Below are 15,494 nucleotides of genomic sequence, written 5' to 3' on the forward strand. Positions count from 1 at the left end.
GAGTGTAAACGGAAGTAAACAATGACCAAGAACAACTTCCACGTCAGCGTTTTTATTGTTGTTATTTAGCCGTTTATTAACACGTTGGAACTCAAAACATGACTAATTTAACTGCACAGCATCACATACTTACCCAATGTTGTCTTTAATTGGCGTTGGAGACAGGACTTGGTTGATAGACGTTATCTAAGTAACGCTAGCTAGCTAGTTGCTAATGTTAGCTAAAAGTAACAATGGCTAACTGTATGGTTTTTCACACTCAAATAGCCTCCATCGTGGAGGTGCTAGCGAATTCAGCTGTGGCAGATATCTGTAAACTCGTAGACGACGACTATGCAGTGTTTCGTTTGGAAATAACTCAAAGCCAGAAAGAAAACAGGGCATTGCGGAGGAAACTACAGCTAATGGAACTGAAGGTGGCACGGGAGCGCGCAGAGAGGACAATCCGAGAGCGCGCCATCGCCAGTCGTCCCGGTAGTGTCAAGATCCTCGACCGATACAGAGGAATGGCGAGAGGTACATTTTGATGGAGGCTGCGGGGCCTGTCGCCCTGTTCCCCTCTGCGCATTTGTTCAAATGTGTTGTCCAGAATTGGGTCTTGGACAGTTTTTGATAGTGCAATACTTCCCCTTACTACTTACCTATCTTGCACAACTTTTTAATTTTACCTTTGTTATACCAGGCAGGCCAATTAAGAACAAATTATTCTTGCACAAAAAAAGACATCATATTCTAAGTGGATTATTGATTTACTGAATTTTTTACATTTACATTTTAGTCATTTAGCAGACGCTCTTATCCAGAGCGACTTACAGTTAGTGAATACATATATATATTAAAAAAATATATACTGGCCCCCCGTGGGAATCGAACCCACAACCCTGGCGTTGCAAACACCATGCTCTATCAACTGAGCTACATCCCTGCCGGCCATTCCCTCCCCTACCCTGGACGACGCTGGGCCAATTGTGCGCCGCCCATGAGTCTCCCGGTCGCGGCCGGCTGCGACAGAGCCTGGATTCGAACCAGGATCTCTAGTGGCACAGTTAGCACTGAATGTCCTATTATCATACTCAAAATGAATGTGATGCATGGAACATAATCAATCAATCAATAAATAGTATATCAAGAAGTTATGAGAAGTGTTACCTTACATTCTTGCCAATTGTAGACAATGTCAATAGTGTACAATATAGTGTTGAGCATTGACAGTACCTAACTTAACCACCCCTTTCCCCCAATCATTTTCTCAGGTGAAGGACATCTCACTGGAGGCCATAGTAGCTTTGCGAAGCCAGCGGGACACAACGCGTGGAGAGATGACCAACCCATAGTTGTTGATGAGGGGAGTGGAACCTCAACCCAGCATGTTATCATGATAGAGGTTAGTGTCATAGTGTAACATTACAAGTTACAGTACATCAAATTTGGCCCGTTTATTTCAGAAAGGCTCCCCTTCATTTGCTTACATGTTCATCCTAATTTATCTGCCAAATGGGAGCTTGTTAAACCCCCTCTCGTCTATCAGCGTCTCATCAGCAACACTAAAAAAGTACTTTTGGGTCACGGAATTTCACAATTTTTCTAAATAAAAGTTCCCTACGTAATAGTAGAAAAGTGTCAATAACCTGTATTTATTCATGATATGAAAAAGAATTGTCTTAACATTAACAGTGATTCATATTTGTGCATATTTAAATGACATTTGCAATAAATGTGGATTTTAAAACAATGTGTATATATGGTTTAATTTCATGGGGGACTGTGGTCTATATGCCCAGCAACACTTTCTACTCCACCCACTCCATTGGTCCCAATGCATATTGGCTTATAGAGAAATAAACTATTCTATGTGCAGAGGTAAAAGTGGGGTTGGGAGTACTCAGTATGGTCTGTAGCTCAGTTGGTAGAGCATGGCGCTTGCAACGCCAGGGTTGTGGGTTTGTTTCCCACGGGGGGCCAGTATGAAAATGTATGCACTCACTAATTGTAAGTCACTCTGGATAAGAGCGTCTGCTAAATTACTAAAAATGTTGTTTTTTTTTATGTAGAAACCACCTTCAAATGCCCTGGTGCTATCCATGGTTGGGAAGCCAATGCCTATACACACACTAAACTATCAACCCCCCCAAAAAAACACATAAGGCAAACTTTTTAGTCAAAACAAAAAAATCATTTATTTACAATTTGATGTAATGAACATCAACCAGGCTATAGGTACACAGTCACCAATTGTATAAAATGTGTCAGTTAAAATTCATCGTCAAACACACTCTAGGATACATTCATTCATTTCAGTCCCCCATTTCATAAAATGTTTCAGCAAAAAAAAATCATGGTCTAACACACTTTATGATATACAGTGGGGAAACAAAGTATTTAGTCAGCCACCAATTGTGCAAGTTCTCCCACTTAAAAAGATGAGGCCTGTAATTTTCATCATGGGTACACGTCAACTATGACAGACAAAATGAGGAGAAAAAATCCAGAAAATCACATTGTAGGATTTTTTATGAATTTATTAGCAAATTATGGTGGAAAATAAGTATTTGGTCAATAACAAAAGTTTCTCAATACTTTGTTATATACCCTTTGTTGGCAATGACACAGGTCAAACGTTTTCTGTAAGTCTTCACAAGGTTTTCACACACTGTTGCTGGTATTTTGGCCCATTCCTCCATGCAGATCTCCTCTAGAGCAGTGATGTTTTGGGCTGTCGCTGGGCAACACAGACTTTCAACTCCCTCCAAAGATTTTCTATGGGGTTGAGATCTGGAGACTGGCTAGGCCACTCCAGGACCTTGAAATGCTTCTTACGAAGCCACTCCTTCGTTGCCCGGGCGGTGTCTTTGGGATCATTGTCATGCTGAAAGACCCAGCCACGTTTCATCTTCAATGCCCTTGCTGATGGAAGGAGGTTTTCACTTAAAATCTCACGATACATGGCCCCATTCATTCTTTCCTTTACACGGATCAGTCGTCCTGGTCCCTTTGCAGAAAAACAGCCCCAAAGCATGATGTTTCCACCCCCATGCTTCACAGTAGATATGGTGTTCTTTGGATGCAACTCAGCATTCTTTGTCCTCCAAACACGACGAGTTGAGTTTTTACCAAAAAGTTCTATTTTGGTTTCATCTGACCATATGACATTCTCCCAATCCTCTTCTGGATCATCCAAATGCACTCTAGCAAACTTCAGACGGGCCTGGACATGTACTGGCTTAAGCAGGGGGACACGTCTGGCACTGCAGGATTTGAGTCCCTGGCGGCGTAGTGTGTTACTGATGGTAGGCTTTGTTACTTTGGTCCCAACTCTCTGCAGGTCATTCACTAGGTCCCCCCGTGTGGTTCTGGGATTTTTGCTCACCGTTCTTGTGATCTTTTTGACCCCACGGGGTGAGATCTTGCGTGGAGCCCCAGATCGAGGGAGATTATCAGTGGTCTTGTATGTCTTCCATTTCCTAATAATTGCTCCCACAGTTGATTTCTTCAAACCAAGCTGCTTACCTATTGCAGATTCAGTCTTCCCAGCCTGGTGCAGGTCTACAATTTTGTTTCTGGTGTCCTTTGACAGCTCTTTGGTCTTGGCCATAGTGGAGTTTGGAGTGTGACTGTTTGAGGTTGTGGACAGGTGTCTTTTATACTGATAACAAGTTCAAACAGGTGCCATTAATACAGGTAACGAGTGGAGGACAGAGGAGCCTCTTAAAGAAGAAGTTACAGGTCTGTGAGAGCCAGAAATCTTGCTTGTTTGTAGGTGACCAAATACTTATTTTCCACCATAATTTGCAAATAAATTCATTAAAAATCCTACAATGTGATTTTCTGGATTTTTTTTTCTCAATTTGTCTGTCATAGTTGACGTGTACCTATGATGAAAATCTTGCACAATTGGTGGCTGACTAAATACTTTTTTCCCCCACTGTATGCTTTTTTAGAGAATAGTGTAGGTTAACAGGAATAATAAACCAATATCATCGATATTACATTTACATTTTAGTCATTTAGCAGACGCTCTTATCCAGAGCGACTTACAGTTAGTGAATGCATAAATTTTTTATTTTTCATACTGGCCCCCCGTGGGAATGGAACCCACAACTCTGGCGTTGCAAACGCCATGCTCTACCAACTGAGCTACATCCCTGCCGGCCATTCCCTCCCCTACCCTGGACGACGCTGGGCCAATTGTGCGCCGCCCCATGGGTCTCCCGGTCGCGGCCGGCTACGACAGAGCCTGGATTCAAACCAGGATCTCTAGTGGCACAGCTAACACTGCGATGCAGTGCCTTAGACAACTGTGCCACTCAGGATATCAAATGGTATCGATATTATATACAATTATCGATTTTGGTGCCCACCACTATACGATTTCCTCATCTGATAAACCTCTACCACAACTTTCTGTCTCGAAGTGGTAGTATTCATTCCAAATATCTTGGGTGTCTGAGATTTGATTGAGATTTGACTGACACTCTTGGATACATCTTTATCCTCAAAAGTGTGTACATTTTGCATATTAATTTGGCAGTCTGAGGGTCTTCTCTGAGCAGTTGACATTCCCTCATTTAAACTCTCTACATGCAATAGGTTTTGTAGCTGAGTCTCATTCTCTGTTTGTACCATTTTGTTTCATTTCACCTTGTTGTCACTAGCAATAGAATGTATAAATATTACCTCTATTCTTGTCCCACATATTCCTATGATTTTTGACACTACGTTTAGTGACAATGGGTTTTCCAATTGGCTATTGCAAAGTTTTATCAGTATGGTCAGCTCCACAGTTAACTATCACCACAGACAACAGTGTCACTATCAGTACAGTCAACTCCTACTATAGCACTAGGTCCAGCCTTTACCAGTCCCTCCACAGATACAGTGTATATAATTTTTTGGGACAAATAAAAAATTATTTTCTCAAGAAGCCTTTGACTTGCCTCCTGAAGTGCCACCATACACAGCACAGCCATTAGTTAGACAGCACAAACATGTTTACATCAGCAAGAGCAGGACAGGGCTCATGATTGGAATATCCATTGCAGTGTGTAATGCAGTGTAGCCTAGTTTTATTTACACCATCCCAGCAGCGCAAAAACTCGGGTACGAACTTAGACGTATAACTTTTCCCTGTGCTTCTCCGAGCATGCACTTTGTTTACCCTAGTCCTATAGCCTAGTATAGGCTATGGATCTTTTGATTGAGACCACACTAAATATAGGCACACTTGATATTGCACGTCCAGCAGAGAATCAGGGATGAGGGGCAGCACATACATCGGCATGCATACATTTTACTTCGGCACCTAGAATAGTTCTTTCTCTATAAGCCAATATGTAATTCATAGGCCCTGAGTGTATTGCATTGGGACCAATGGAGTGGGTGGAGTAGAAAGTGTTGCTGGGCATATAGACCTAATTCCCTAATGAAATAACACCATATACAGACCCTACTAAGTACTCCACACCCCACTTTTGCATCGGCACAAATAATAGTTTTTCCTGTACATTGCTATATTTGTACTGTGTGGTGTCCAGACACCCCATTTTAAGCTATTTGACCACAGTAAAAGGCCAGCAGCACTCCGTATTATGCAGCGCCCCATGAAATGACACCATACAGTGAGGAGAACAAGTATTTGATACACTGCCGATTTTGCAGGTTTTCCTACTTACAAAGCATGTAGAGGTCTGTAATTTTTATCATAGGTACACTTCAACTGTGAGAGACGGAATCAAAAACAAAAATCCAGAAAATCACATTGTATGATTTTTAAGTAATTAATTTGCATTTTATTGCATGACATAAGTATTTGATACATCAGAAAAGCAGAACTTAATATTTGGTAGAGAAACCTTTGTTTGCAATTACAGAGATCATACATTTCCTGTAGGTCTTGACCAGGTTTGCACACACTGCAGCAGGGATTTTGGCCCACTCCTCCATACAGACCTTCTCCAGATCCTTCAGGTTTCAGGGCTGTCGCTGGGCAATACAGACTTTCAGCTCAGACTTTCCGGTCTGGAGACTGGCTAGGCCACTCCAGGACCTTGAGATGCTTCTTACGGAGCCACTCCTTAGTTGCCCTGGCTGTGTGTTTCGGGTCGTTGTCATGCTGGAAGACCCAGCCACGACCCATCTTCAATGCTCTTACTGAGGAAAGGAGGTTGTTCGCGATACATGGCCCCATCCATCCTCCCCTCATTACGGTGCAGTCGTCCTGTCCCCTTTACAGAAAAGCATCCCCAAAGAATGATGTTTCCACCTCCATGCTTCACGGTTGGGATGGTGTTCTTGGGGTTGTACTCATCCTTCTTCTTCCTCCAAACACGGCGAGTGGGGTTTAGACCAAAAAGCTCTATTTTTGTCTCATCAGACCACATGACCTTCTCCCATTCCTCCTCTGGATCATCCAGATGGTCATTGGCAAACTTCAGACGGGCCTGGACATAACCTGGCTTGAGCAGGGGGACCTTGCGTGCGCTGCAGGATTTTAATCCATGACGGCGTAGTGTGTTACTAATGGTTTTCTTTGAGACTGTGGTCCCAGCTCTCTTCAGGTCATTGACCAGGTCCTGCCGTGTAGTTCTGGGCTGATCCCTCACCTTCCTCATGATCATTGATGCCCCACGAGGTGAGATCTTGCATGGAGCCCCAGACCGAGGGTGATTGACCGTCATCTTGAACTTCTTCCATTTTCTAATAATTGCGCCAACAGTTGTTGCCTTCTCACCAAGCTGCTTGCCTATTGTCCTGTAGCCCATCCCAGCCTTGTGCAGGTCTACAATTTTATCCCTGATGTCCTTACACAGCTCTCTGGTCTTGGCCATTGTGGAGAGGTTGGAGTCTGTTTGATTGAGTGTGTGGACAGGTGTCTTTTATACAGGTAACGAGTTCAAACAGGTGCAGTTAATACAGGTAATGAGTGGAGAACAGGAGGGCTTCTTAAAGAAAAACTAACAGGTCTGTGAGAGCCGGAATTCTTACTGGTTGGTAGGTGATCAAATACTTATGTCATGCAATAAAATGCAAATTAATTACTTAAAAATCATACAATGTGATTTTCTGGATTTTTGTTTTAGATTCCGTCTCTCACAGTTGAAGTGTACCTATGATAAAAATGACAGACCTCTACATGCTTTGTAAGTAGGAAAACCTGCAAAATCGGCAGTGTATCAAATACTTGTTCTCCCCACTGTATATACATTATACAGACCCTACTGAGTATTCCCTACAATACTTTTACTGCGGCACCAGAATAGTTTTTGCTCTGTAAGCCAATATGTATTCCATATACAGTGATTCGCATTGTGGCCAATGGAATGGGTGGAGTAAAATGCCAGCAACACTCCATATTATTCAGAGCCCCATGAAATAACACCATAGATTCTACAGACCCTAATGAGTATTTCCAACCCCACTTTTACATTGACACATAGAATAATTTTTTCTCTCTAAGACAATAATGTAATTTATAGGCATACAGTGTGTTGCATTGGGACCAATGGAATGGGTGGAGTAGAAAGGGCTGCTGGGTATTTAGACCACAGTCATCCAAGAAATAACACCATATATACTGAATATACCAAACATTAGGAACACCTTCCCTTTGGGTGGTGGACCATTCTTGATACACATTGGAAACTGTTGAGCGTGAAAAATCCAGCAACGTTGTAATTCTTGACACAAACCGATGTGCCTGGCACCTACTACCATACCCCATTCAAAGGCACTTAAATATTTTGTGTTGCCCATTCACCTTCTGAATGGCACACATACACAAACCATGTCTCAATTATCTCAAGGCTTAAAAATCCTTCTTTAACCTGTCTCCTCCCCTTCATCTACACTGATTTAAGTGGATTTAACAAGTGATATCAATACGGGATCATAGCTTCCATCTGGATTCACCTGGTCAGTCTGTCATGGAAAGAGCAGGTGTTCTTAATGTTTTGTATACTCAGTGTATAGGGCATATATAAGCCTTAAAAGTCTGTTACATATTGTGTTTGTACTGTGTAGGCTATATGATGTTCACAAATGCCTGTTTCATTACTTCCATTCAACTACTTAATTTTTTCCCCAAGACTTTTAATGAGAACATTTATGCAGTTTATCAATTTCATGCACATTTTTTGTTGAGATGTGTATGTGTGGTTTTCATATGGTGTATTTAAAACTTGTTTATGTTTAATAAACACAAAATGGGACTTTTTATTCAAAGTCTTCCATTGAGACTCTCTTTAGTTTACATCACATCTGATCTCACCCTATTCTGCATGTATCCAACAATGCTTTATAACCAATATAAACTTAAATATAAAAAATATACCTACACATACCCACACACTAACAAACACCTACTGTACATATCAAAATAGTTTAGTCAGGCTTGTCTGATGATGACTTTTGACTTATCATAGCTGACTCATATTTACTCACAACATCATATTTATGTCCACCATGATGGGTTTAACAACAATGAATTATGTAACTACAGTATAGGACTCAAACGTAGTGGGGATGGGTAAACACTCCATGTTGAAAGTGTGTTTATTATCTGTGTGTGTACGTACCTGAGGGAGTGTATGTCTGTGTAATCTGTATCACCTGTCTCTTCCAGGAGGAGGAGGGTCCAGAGGTGCTGCTGGTGAAGGAGGAGGGGTGTGAGGAGGGTCTGGGGAACCCTGAGGGGACCATGGTCATGGAGGACAACCAGACTACACCTCCTGAACCCACAGAGGAACCAGCTGAGCAGCACAGGACCACACACAGTCTCACTGAGGTGAGCCCACTGTGAACTACTGTCTGAATGTTATTAGGTCAGGGCCCGTATCCACAAAGTCTCTCATTGCAGGAGTGCTGATCTAGGATCAGTTTTGCCTTTTAGATCTTAATGAATAAGACTATATAGACAGGTGGGGACCTTATCCTAGATCAGCACTCCTACTCTGAGACTCTTTGTGGATACGGACCCAGGTCTTGATTAATTGTGTCTTAAGTGTGGGACCATGTCTTTGAATGATCAAACCATGACTGTAAGTCGCTTTGGATAAAAGCGTCTGCTAAATGGCATATTATTATTATTATATTAAAGAGTTTCAAGTAATCAAATCAACTAACACGTTTGCTTAGTATCAAATCAACTAACATGTTTGCATAGTACTCATAGCAATCCCTCATTGCCCAATCAGAAGATGCAGGGTGCTCATATCAGATGTCTTGATCCAACATCCTCTCACTCTGTATCTCTTACAGTCAGTAGACATGGAGGATGGGAAGCCTGATCTACTGCTAGTCAAAGAGGAGACAATAGAAGACGGACCAGAGAGCATTGACCTGCTGAGTGGGCTAAAGATGGGGGAGCAAGGTAAGGGAGAAATACATAAAGCCTACATACAGTAATAGATCTTCAATGGGAATAGTGATGCGCCTGGCTATAATCTTTTCGTCATTTTCTTAATTCATATAATGTTTACATACAAAAACACACATTATAATGTATGAACTTGACCAGGTAATTAACAAAAAAAATGTACAGTTTTCTCTGCCATGTTTATAAAGTCTGTTTTCTAACCTCTTTCTGCAGGTGGTTGGCTGGAGAATGATAGAGGAGACTGGGCGGCCATCTTGGATTCCCAGACCCAGACGGGTGCAGCCAAGGGCCTGCGGGACAACATAGTGGAGGTCAGTGGATGGGACAGCGTCCTCAACTCTGGGCTGGGGAACAACACTGTTAACCACAACCAGAAACAGACAGTCGAACACAAAACCACGTCTGAACTTAGTCTCCATGACAACAGACTGGCTGAAACAAGGGCGAGGCGTAGATTTGGTCTGCAGGGACGGGGAGGTGTCCCTATGCGGCTGGAGAGAACAGACACAGACTCAGCTAGCGATGCTCCGTCCTGCTCCTATAGTTGTGATTCAGAGAGACTGATGGCGCCTCAGGTTAACCCCCTAACAGGTGCTGCCTTCAGCCTGCCTTCTATAGGATCTATCAACTGGAACATGGAGCCTGCAACAACACAGACACTCCCTGGCCTTCGTCCTCCTCACACTCTCCTAATGTTAAACCAGACATTAGACAATGCCAGTGCCTCAACACTAAATGGCTACACAAGCCCACTGACAAATGACAGTAGTAGTAATGCTATCAACAGATCCGGTGGCAAAGAGAAGCTCTTCTCGTATTCGTTCTGTGGGAAAGCCTTCAGTTTTCCTAAACAGGTGGAGCTCCACCAGAGGATGCACACGGGGGAGAAATTATTCGGCTGCCACCTGTGCCATGCCAGTTTCTCCCGCTCGTTCAACCTGAAGAGGCACCAGCGGGTCCACACAGGGGAGAAAACCTACAGCTGCCCCCAGTGTGAGAAGAGGTTCTCCCACCAGCACCACCTGAAGAGGCACCAGAGGGTCCACACAGGGGAGAAATCCTACAGCTGCCAGAGTGTGAGAAGAGGTTCTCCCACCAGCACCATCTGAAGATACATCTGAAGGTCCATACAGGAGAGAGACCGTTTGCCTGTACTCACTGCAGGAAGAGGTTCTCAGAGAGGAGCTACCTCAGGATACACCAGCAGAAAATGCACATGGCCCATGTATAGTGACATGTAATGTAGTACTAGTTAGTTTGTTTGTAGTTAATTCTGTTGGTTTTGGATGTAGTAGGGAACAGGATGAGGTGAATTAAGGAAATAATCAGTATGGTGACATACACCCCACTGATCTAATGAGCCTTATTAATACATACCCAAGTCCTTATTCCCAGTCCCCTCCTGACCTCATCACTAACTGCAATGACTGCCTTTCCTCCTCCCTGGACACACTCGCTCCCCTCAAACCCGCTCAGTCTCCTTCACCCAAACTGCTCCCTGGTACACCCCAGAGCTACGCTAGTTAAAAGCCAGTGGACGGCTGCAAGAGGACTGGTCTAGTAGTTCATTCTCAAGCATACACAGATCACCTGTTAAAATATAAGAACGCCCTCTCAGCTGCAAGAACATTTTACTACTCCGACATCATCAACTCTGGTAAAAACAACCCCAAAGTCCTCTTCTCCACAGCGAACCGCCTACTTCAGCCTCCTGACAACTTCCCTGCAGACTCTTTCCCCGAACAGTGCAAAAAGTTCCTCAAAATCAATGACATCCACCAACACCTACTTACAATGCCCAGTACTCCAGTACAATGCCCAGTACAACCTCAGCATCACCATAGATAGTTTCCCGGTCCCTCTGTCAACACAAGTCAAAAGCCTCGGGGTCACCCTGGCCCGAAACCCTCATCCATGCCCTTTTCACTTCATGTTTGGACTATTTCAACACTCTCCCTCCCAAACTCACGAACAGACTTCAATTGGTCCAGAACTCTACTGCCAGAATCCTCACCCGCACCAGATCAACCAAACACATCCCACCAATCCTCATCAATCTACACTGGCTCCCTGTGCAATCCCGTATTAACTTTAAGACACTCCTCCTCACCTACAAAGCCCCCACAACCTGGCACCCACCTACCTCTCTGACCTTCTCCCAGCCTATGCCCCCTCCGCTCCTCCCCTGCTGGTTTCCATGTCAACCCCCATTCACAGGTCAAATGTAAATAGGGGGTGCTTATATTTGTCCTGTTTCACTGCATGTATTAGTGGTTAACCAGTGTGAGTGTTAGATGTGAAATGGAAATGTGTTTTTTTAATATCCCAACGCCCTTCGAGACACCCTCGGAGAGTGGGTTAAGGGCCTTGCTCATCGGCACAGACAGATTTTAACTAGTCAGCTCAGGGATTCGAACCAGCGACATTTTCGATAACTGGCCCAATGCTCTTAACCGCTAGGTTACCTGCCACCTCTCCACCATGGTTGCCTGAACCTTCAGCTGCTCTGCCCCAGGCTCTGGAATGCACTCCCCCCACACATTCAACATGCAGACACAGTCATCTCATTCAAAAACCTCCTAAAAACACACCTCTTCAAGGATGTCTATAACCTGTAGAAATAACACATATGGAATCATGTAGTAATCAAAAAAGTGTTAAACAAATCAACAAAAATATATATATATTTGAGGTTCTTCAAAGTAGCCACCCTTTGCCTTGATGGCAGCTTTGCACACTCTTGGCATTCTCTCAACCAGCATCACCTGGAAAGCTTTTCCAACAGTCTTGTAGGAGTTCCCACATATGCTGAGCACTTGTTGGCTGCTTTTCCTTCACTCTGCGGTCCAACTCATCCCAAACCATCTCAATTGGGTTGAGGTCAGGTGATTGTGGAGGCCAGGTCATCTGATGCAGCACTCCATCACTCTGCTTCTTGGCCAAATAGCGCTTACACAGCCTGGAGCTGTGTTGGGTCATTGTCCTGTTGAAAAACAAATGATAGTCCCACTAAGCGCAAACCAGATGGGATGGCGTATCCCTGCAGAATGCTGTGGTAGCCATGCTGGTTAAGTGTGCCTTGAATTCTAAATAAATCACAGACAGTGTCACCAGCAAAACACCATCACACCTCCTCCTCCATGCTTCACGGTGGGAACCACACATGCGGAGATCATCCGTTTACCTACTCTGCGTCTCACAAAGACACGGCGGTTGGAACCAATAATCTCAAATTTGGACTCATCAGACCAAGGACAGATTTCCACCGGTCTAATGTCCATTGCTCTTGTTTCTTTGGCCCAAGCAAGTCTCTTCTTCTTAGTGGTTTCTTTTAGTAGTGGTTTCTTTGCAGCAATTTGACCACGAAGGCCTGATTCAACAGTTGATGTTGAGATGTGTCTGTGACTTGAACTCTGTGAAACATTTATTTGGGCTGCAATTTCTGAGGCTGGTAACTCTAATGAACTTATCCTCTGCAGCAGAGGTAACTCTGGATCTTCCTTTCCTGTGGTGGTCCTCATGAGAGCCAGTTTCATCATAGCGCTTGATGGTTTTTGCGACTGCACTTGAAGAAACTTCTTGACAAGTTCTTGACATTTTCCGGATTGACTGACCTTCATGTCTTAAAGTAATGATGGACTGTCGTTTCTCTTTGCTTCTTTGATCTGTTCTTGCCATAATATGGACTTGGTCTTTTACCAAAAAGGGCTATCTACTGTATACCAACCCTACCTTGTCACAACACAACTGATTGGCTCAAACGCGTTAAGAAGGAAAGAAATTACACAAATTAACTTTTAAGAAGGCAGACTTGTTAGTTGAAATGCATTCCAGTTGACTACCTCATGAAGCTGGTTGAGAGATTGCCAAGAGTGTGCAAAGCTGTCATCAAGGCAAAGGGTGGCTATTTGAAGAATCTCAAATATAAAATATATTTTGATTTGTTTAACACTTTTTTGGTTACTACATGATTCCATATGAGTTATTTCATAGTTTATGTCTTCACTATTATTCTGCAATGTAGAAAATAGTAAACATAAAGAAAAACCCTGGAATGAGTAGGTGTGTCCAAACTTTTGACTGGAACTGTATGTAAATGTGATATTTCCGTTATTTATTTGCCAAACAAATTACAAACCTGTTTTTGCTTTGTCATTATGGGGTATTGTGTGTAGATTGATGAGGGAAAAAAAACTATTTAATCAATTTTAGAATAAGGCCGTAACATAACAAAATGTGGAAAAAGTCAAGGGGTCTGAATACTTTCCGAATGCACTGTATGTGTCCCCCTAACCCTCACCCGGGGCTGTATCTTATTCCCAACCCTACCCCCTAAACCTTACCCTAAACCGTATCCTCTACCCCTCCCTCCTCTTTTTAGCTGACCTGTTCGTCTGGTCCTTTATTTGAATATTAATTTGATTGATGCACTTGATTTTATGATCTTTTGTACAGCACTTGATTTTATGTAGGCCTACTTTTAATGTAAGATGTCCTTGATTGCCCTGAAAGGCGTCTGCCAAATATAATGTATTATTCTTCTATTATTATGATGATGAGGCAGAGTAGATGATAAGGTGATGGTAAGGTGATGGTTGGTGTGATGGCGTCTGTACAAATGGTTCACTGATGAAGAGTGACAAACTTTGTCCCTTTAGGTTGATACTGGTGTTTTATAATGAGATAATGATAGTGCCTTAATTCATGTTTACTTGACATTAAGTAGTGAAGCTGTGTGTAATGTAATGTTGAACCTTTTCCTAAGTATTCTAAAATTAATTTAATCAAGGCGAGGGTACCAGATTTACAGAGAAGGTAAAGTGTTACCATTATTCTACTTGTCACGTATCGTTTTGTGCAATAAAAGTACTGTACTTCATGTTATGTGAGTGTGTGACCATTTTGTTAAATACAACGTTAACTATGTGTCGACTGCCTTGGTTATTTTTGTATCATTGCAGGGACTGAGTTTCCCTTATCTCTCTCTCTAGTAGTCCGTCGGTTTCGACGATGACGACTCATGGATGTAATTTCAATTTATTGTGTGTTCTTGAGTGGCTCAGGAGTCAGAGTTTTGAAGCGCAGACTCTGAGGCATGAGGGACAGACGTGCTTCTGGTGGTGTTGTGGGCGCGGTTGTGCGAGAATGACGCTTTGCTCTCTGGCTGCAGATAGAGAGTTGTTTCTGTCCCGCTCGTAGTTGTCTACTGCAGTGAGGGTTTTGGAGTGCCAGGTGGATCGGGTAGAGGCGATGTCTGTGAGTTGGCTGGGCTGGATATTGCAGAACTTGGGTTTGTGATTAAGGTGGTCTTTGAAGCGCTTTTTGGGTCGGCCTGTCTTCCAGTGCCCTTGCTGCCCTGTCCATCGGAGCTGTGCCTTAATGATCTTAGCCTCAATGCTGGTGCTGTTAGCTTACTGCAGTACCTCCAGGTTGGAGACCTTGTCTTGCCACTGGATACCAATAATAGATCTCAGAGATCGTGTATGGAATGTCTCCAGCTGTTTGAAGTGGTGACTGTACAGGGTCCAAGTTTCACAGCCATACAACAGAGTTATGATGACTACCGCATTGTAGATTTTCACCTTTGTGGAAAGAGTGATGGTGTTCTGGTTTAGTATCCTGTTCCTCAGTATCCTGTTCCTGCCTTTGTTGAGGTCCTTAGTGGCGTGGTTGAGGATGGCAGTGAAAAGAAGTTGAACAGCATCGGGCTCAAGATACATCCTTGCTTGAAGCCATTGGAGATGGGTAAAGCTTCAGAGATATCACCACCACAGTGGATCTGGCCTTTCATTTTGTCATGGAGTACACGGATGATGTTGACTAGTTTTTGCGGGCAGACAAAAATGAGATGAGGATCTTCCATAACCCCTCTCTGTTCACCATGTCAAAAGCCTTGGGTGAGATCTATGAACATGCAGTAGAGGTTCATGTTTTGCTCAATACATTTTTCTTGTATTTGCTTGATGATAAATTTCATGTCCGTTGTACTGCGACCAGGCCTGAATCCACATTGCGCTTCTGGGAGGTTCTCTTCTGAGAGGTTAGCCTATTGAGGATGACTCGGGATGACTCGATACCATGCGGATAGCTTTTTCAGTTTCCTCGAGTGTAGGTGGTTCGTCCA

General features: G+C 43.2%; 1 protein-coding gene across 2 annotated transcripts in view; it reads left to right on the forward strand.

Annotated features, from left to right (window-relative positions):
- The window catches only part of LOC311110389 (uncharacterized protein), a 50,295-nt gene continuing 34,801 nt past the window's right edge, over positions 1-15,494 (forward strand). The window contains exons 1-5 of one of the 2 annotated variants that reach the window (XM_084188936.1): positions 1-516; positions 1,254-1,384; positions 8,618-8,779; positions 9,253-9,364; positions 9,584-10,323. In XM_084188936.1, coding sequence (XP_084045062.1) covers positions 234-516; positions 1,254-1,384; positions 8,618-8,779; positions 9,253-9,364; positions 9,584-10,323 — 1,428 coding nt within the window. In that variant the 5' untranslated portion in view covers positions 1-233. The remainder of the gene's footprint in view (positions 517-1,253; positions 1,385-8,617; positions 8,780-9,252; positions 9,365-9,583; positions 10,324-15,494) is intronic. The other variant, XM_084188935.1, reaches the window with a different exon arrangement.

The sequence above is a fragment of the Coregonus lavaretus genome (assembly GCF_964263955.1).
Source record: "Coregonus lavaretus genome assembly, contig: SUPER_35_unloc_5, whole genome shotgun sequence".
Classification (NCBI taxonomy): Eukaryota; Metazoa; Chordata; class Actinopteri; order Salmoniformes; family Salmonidae; genus Coregonus; species Coregonus lavaretus.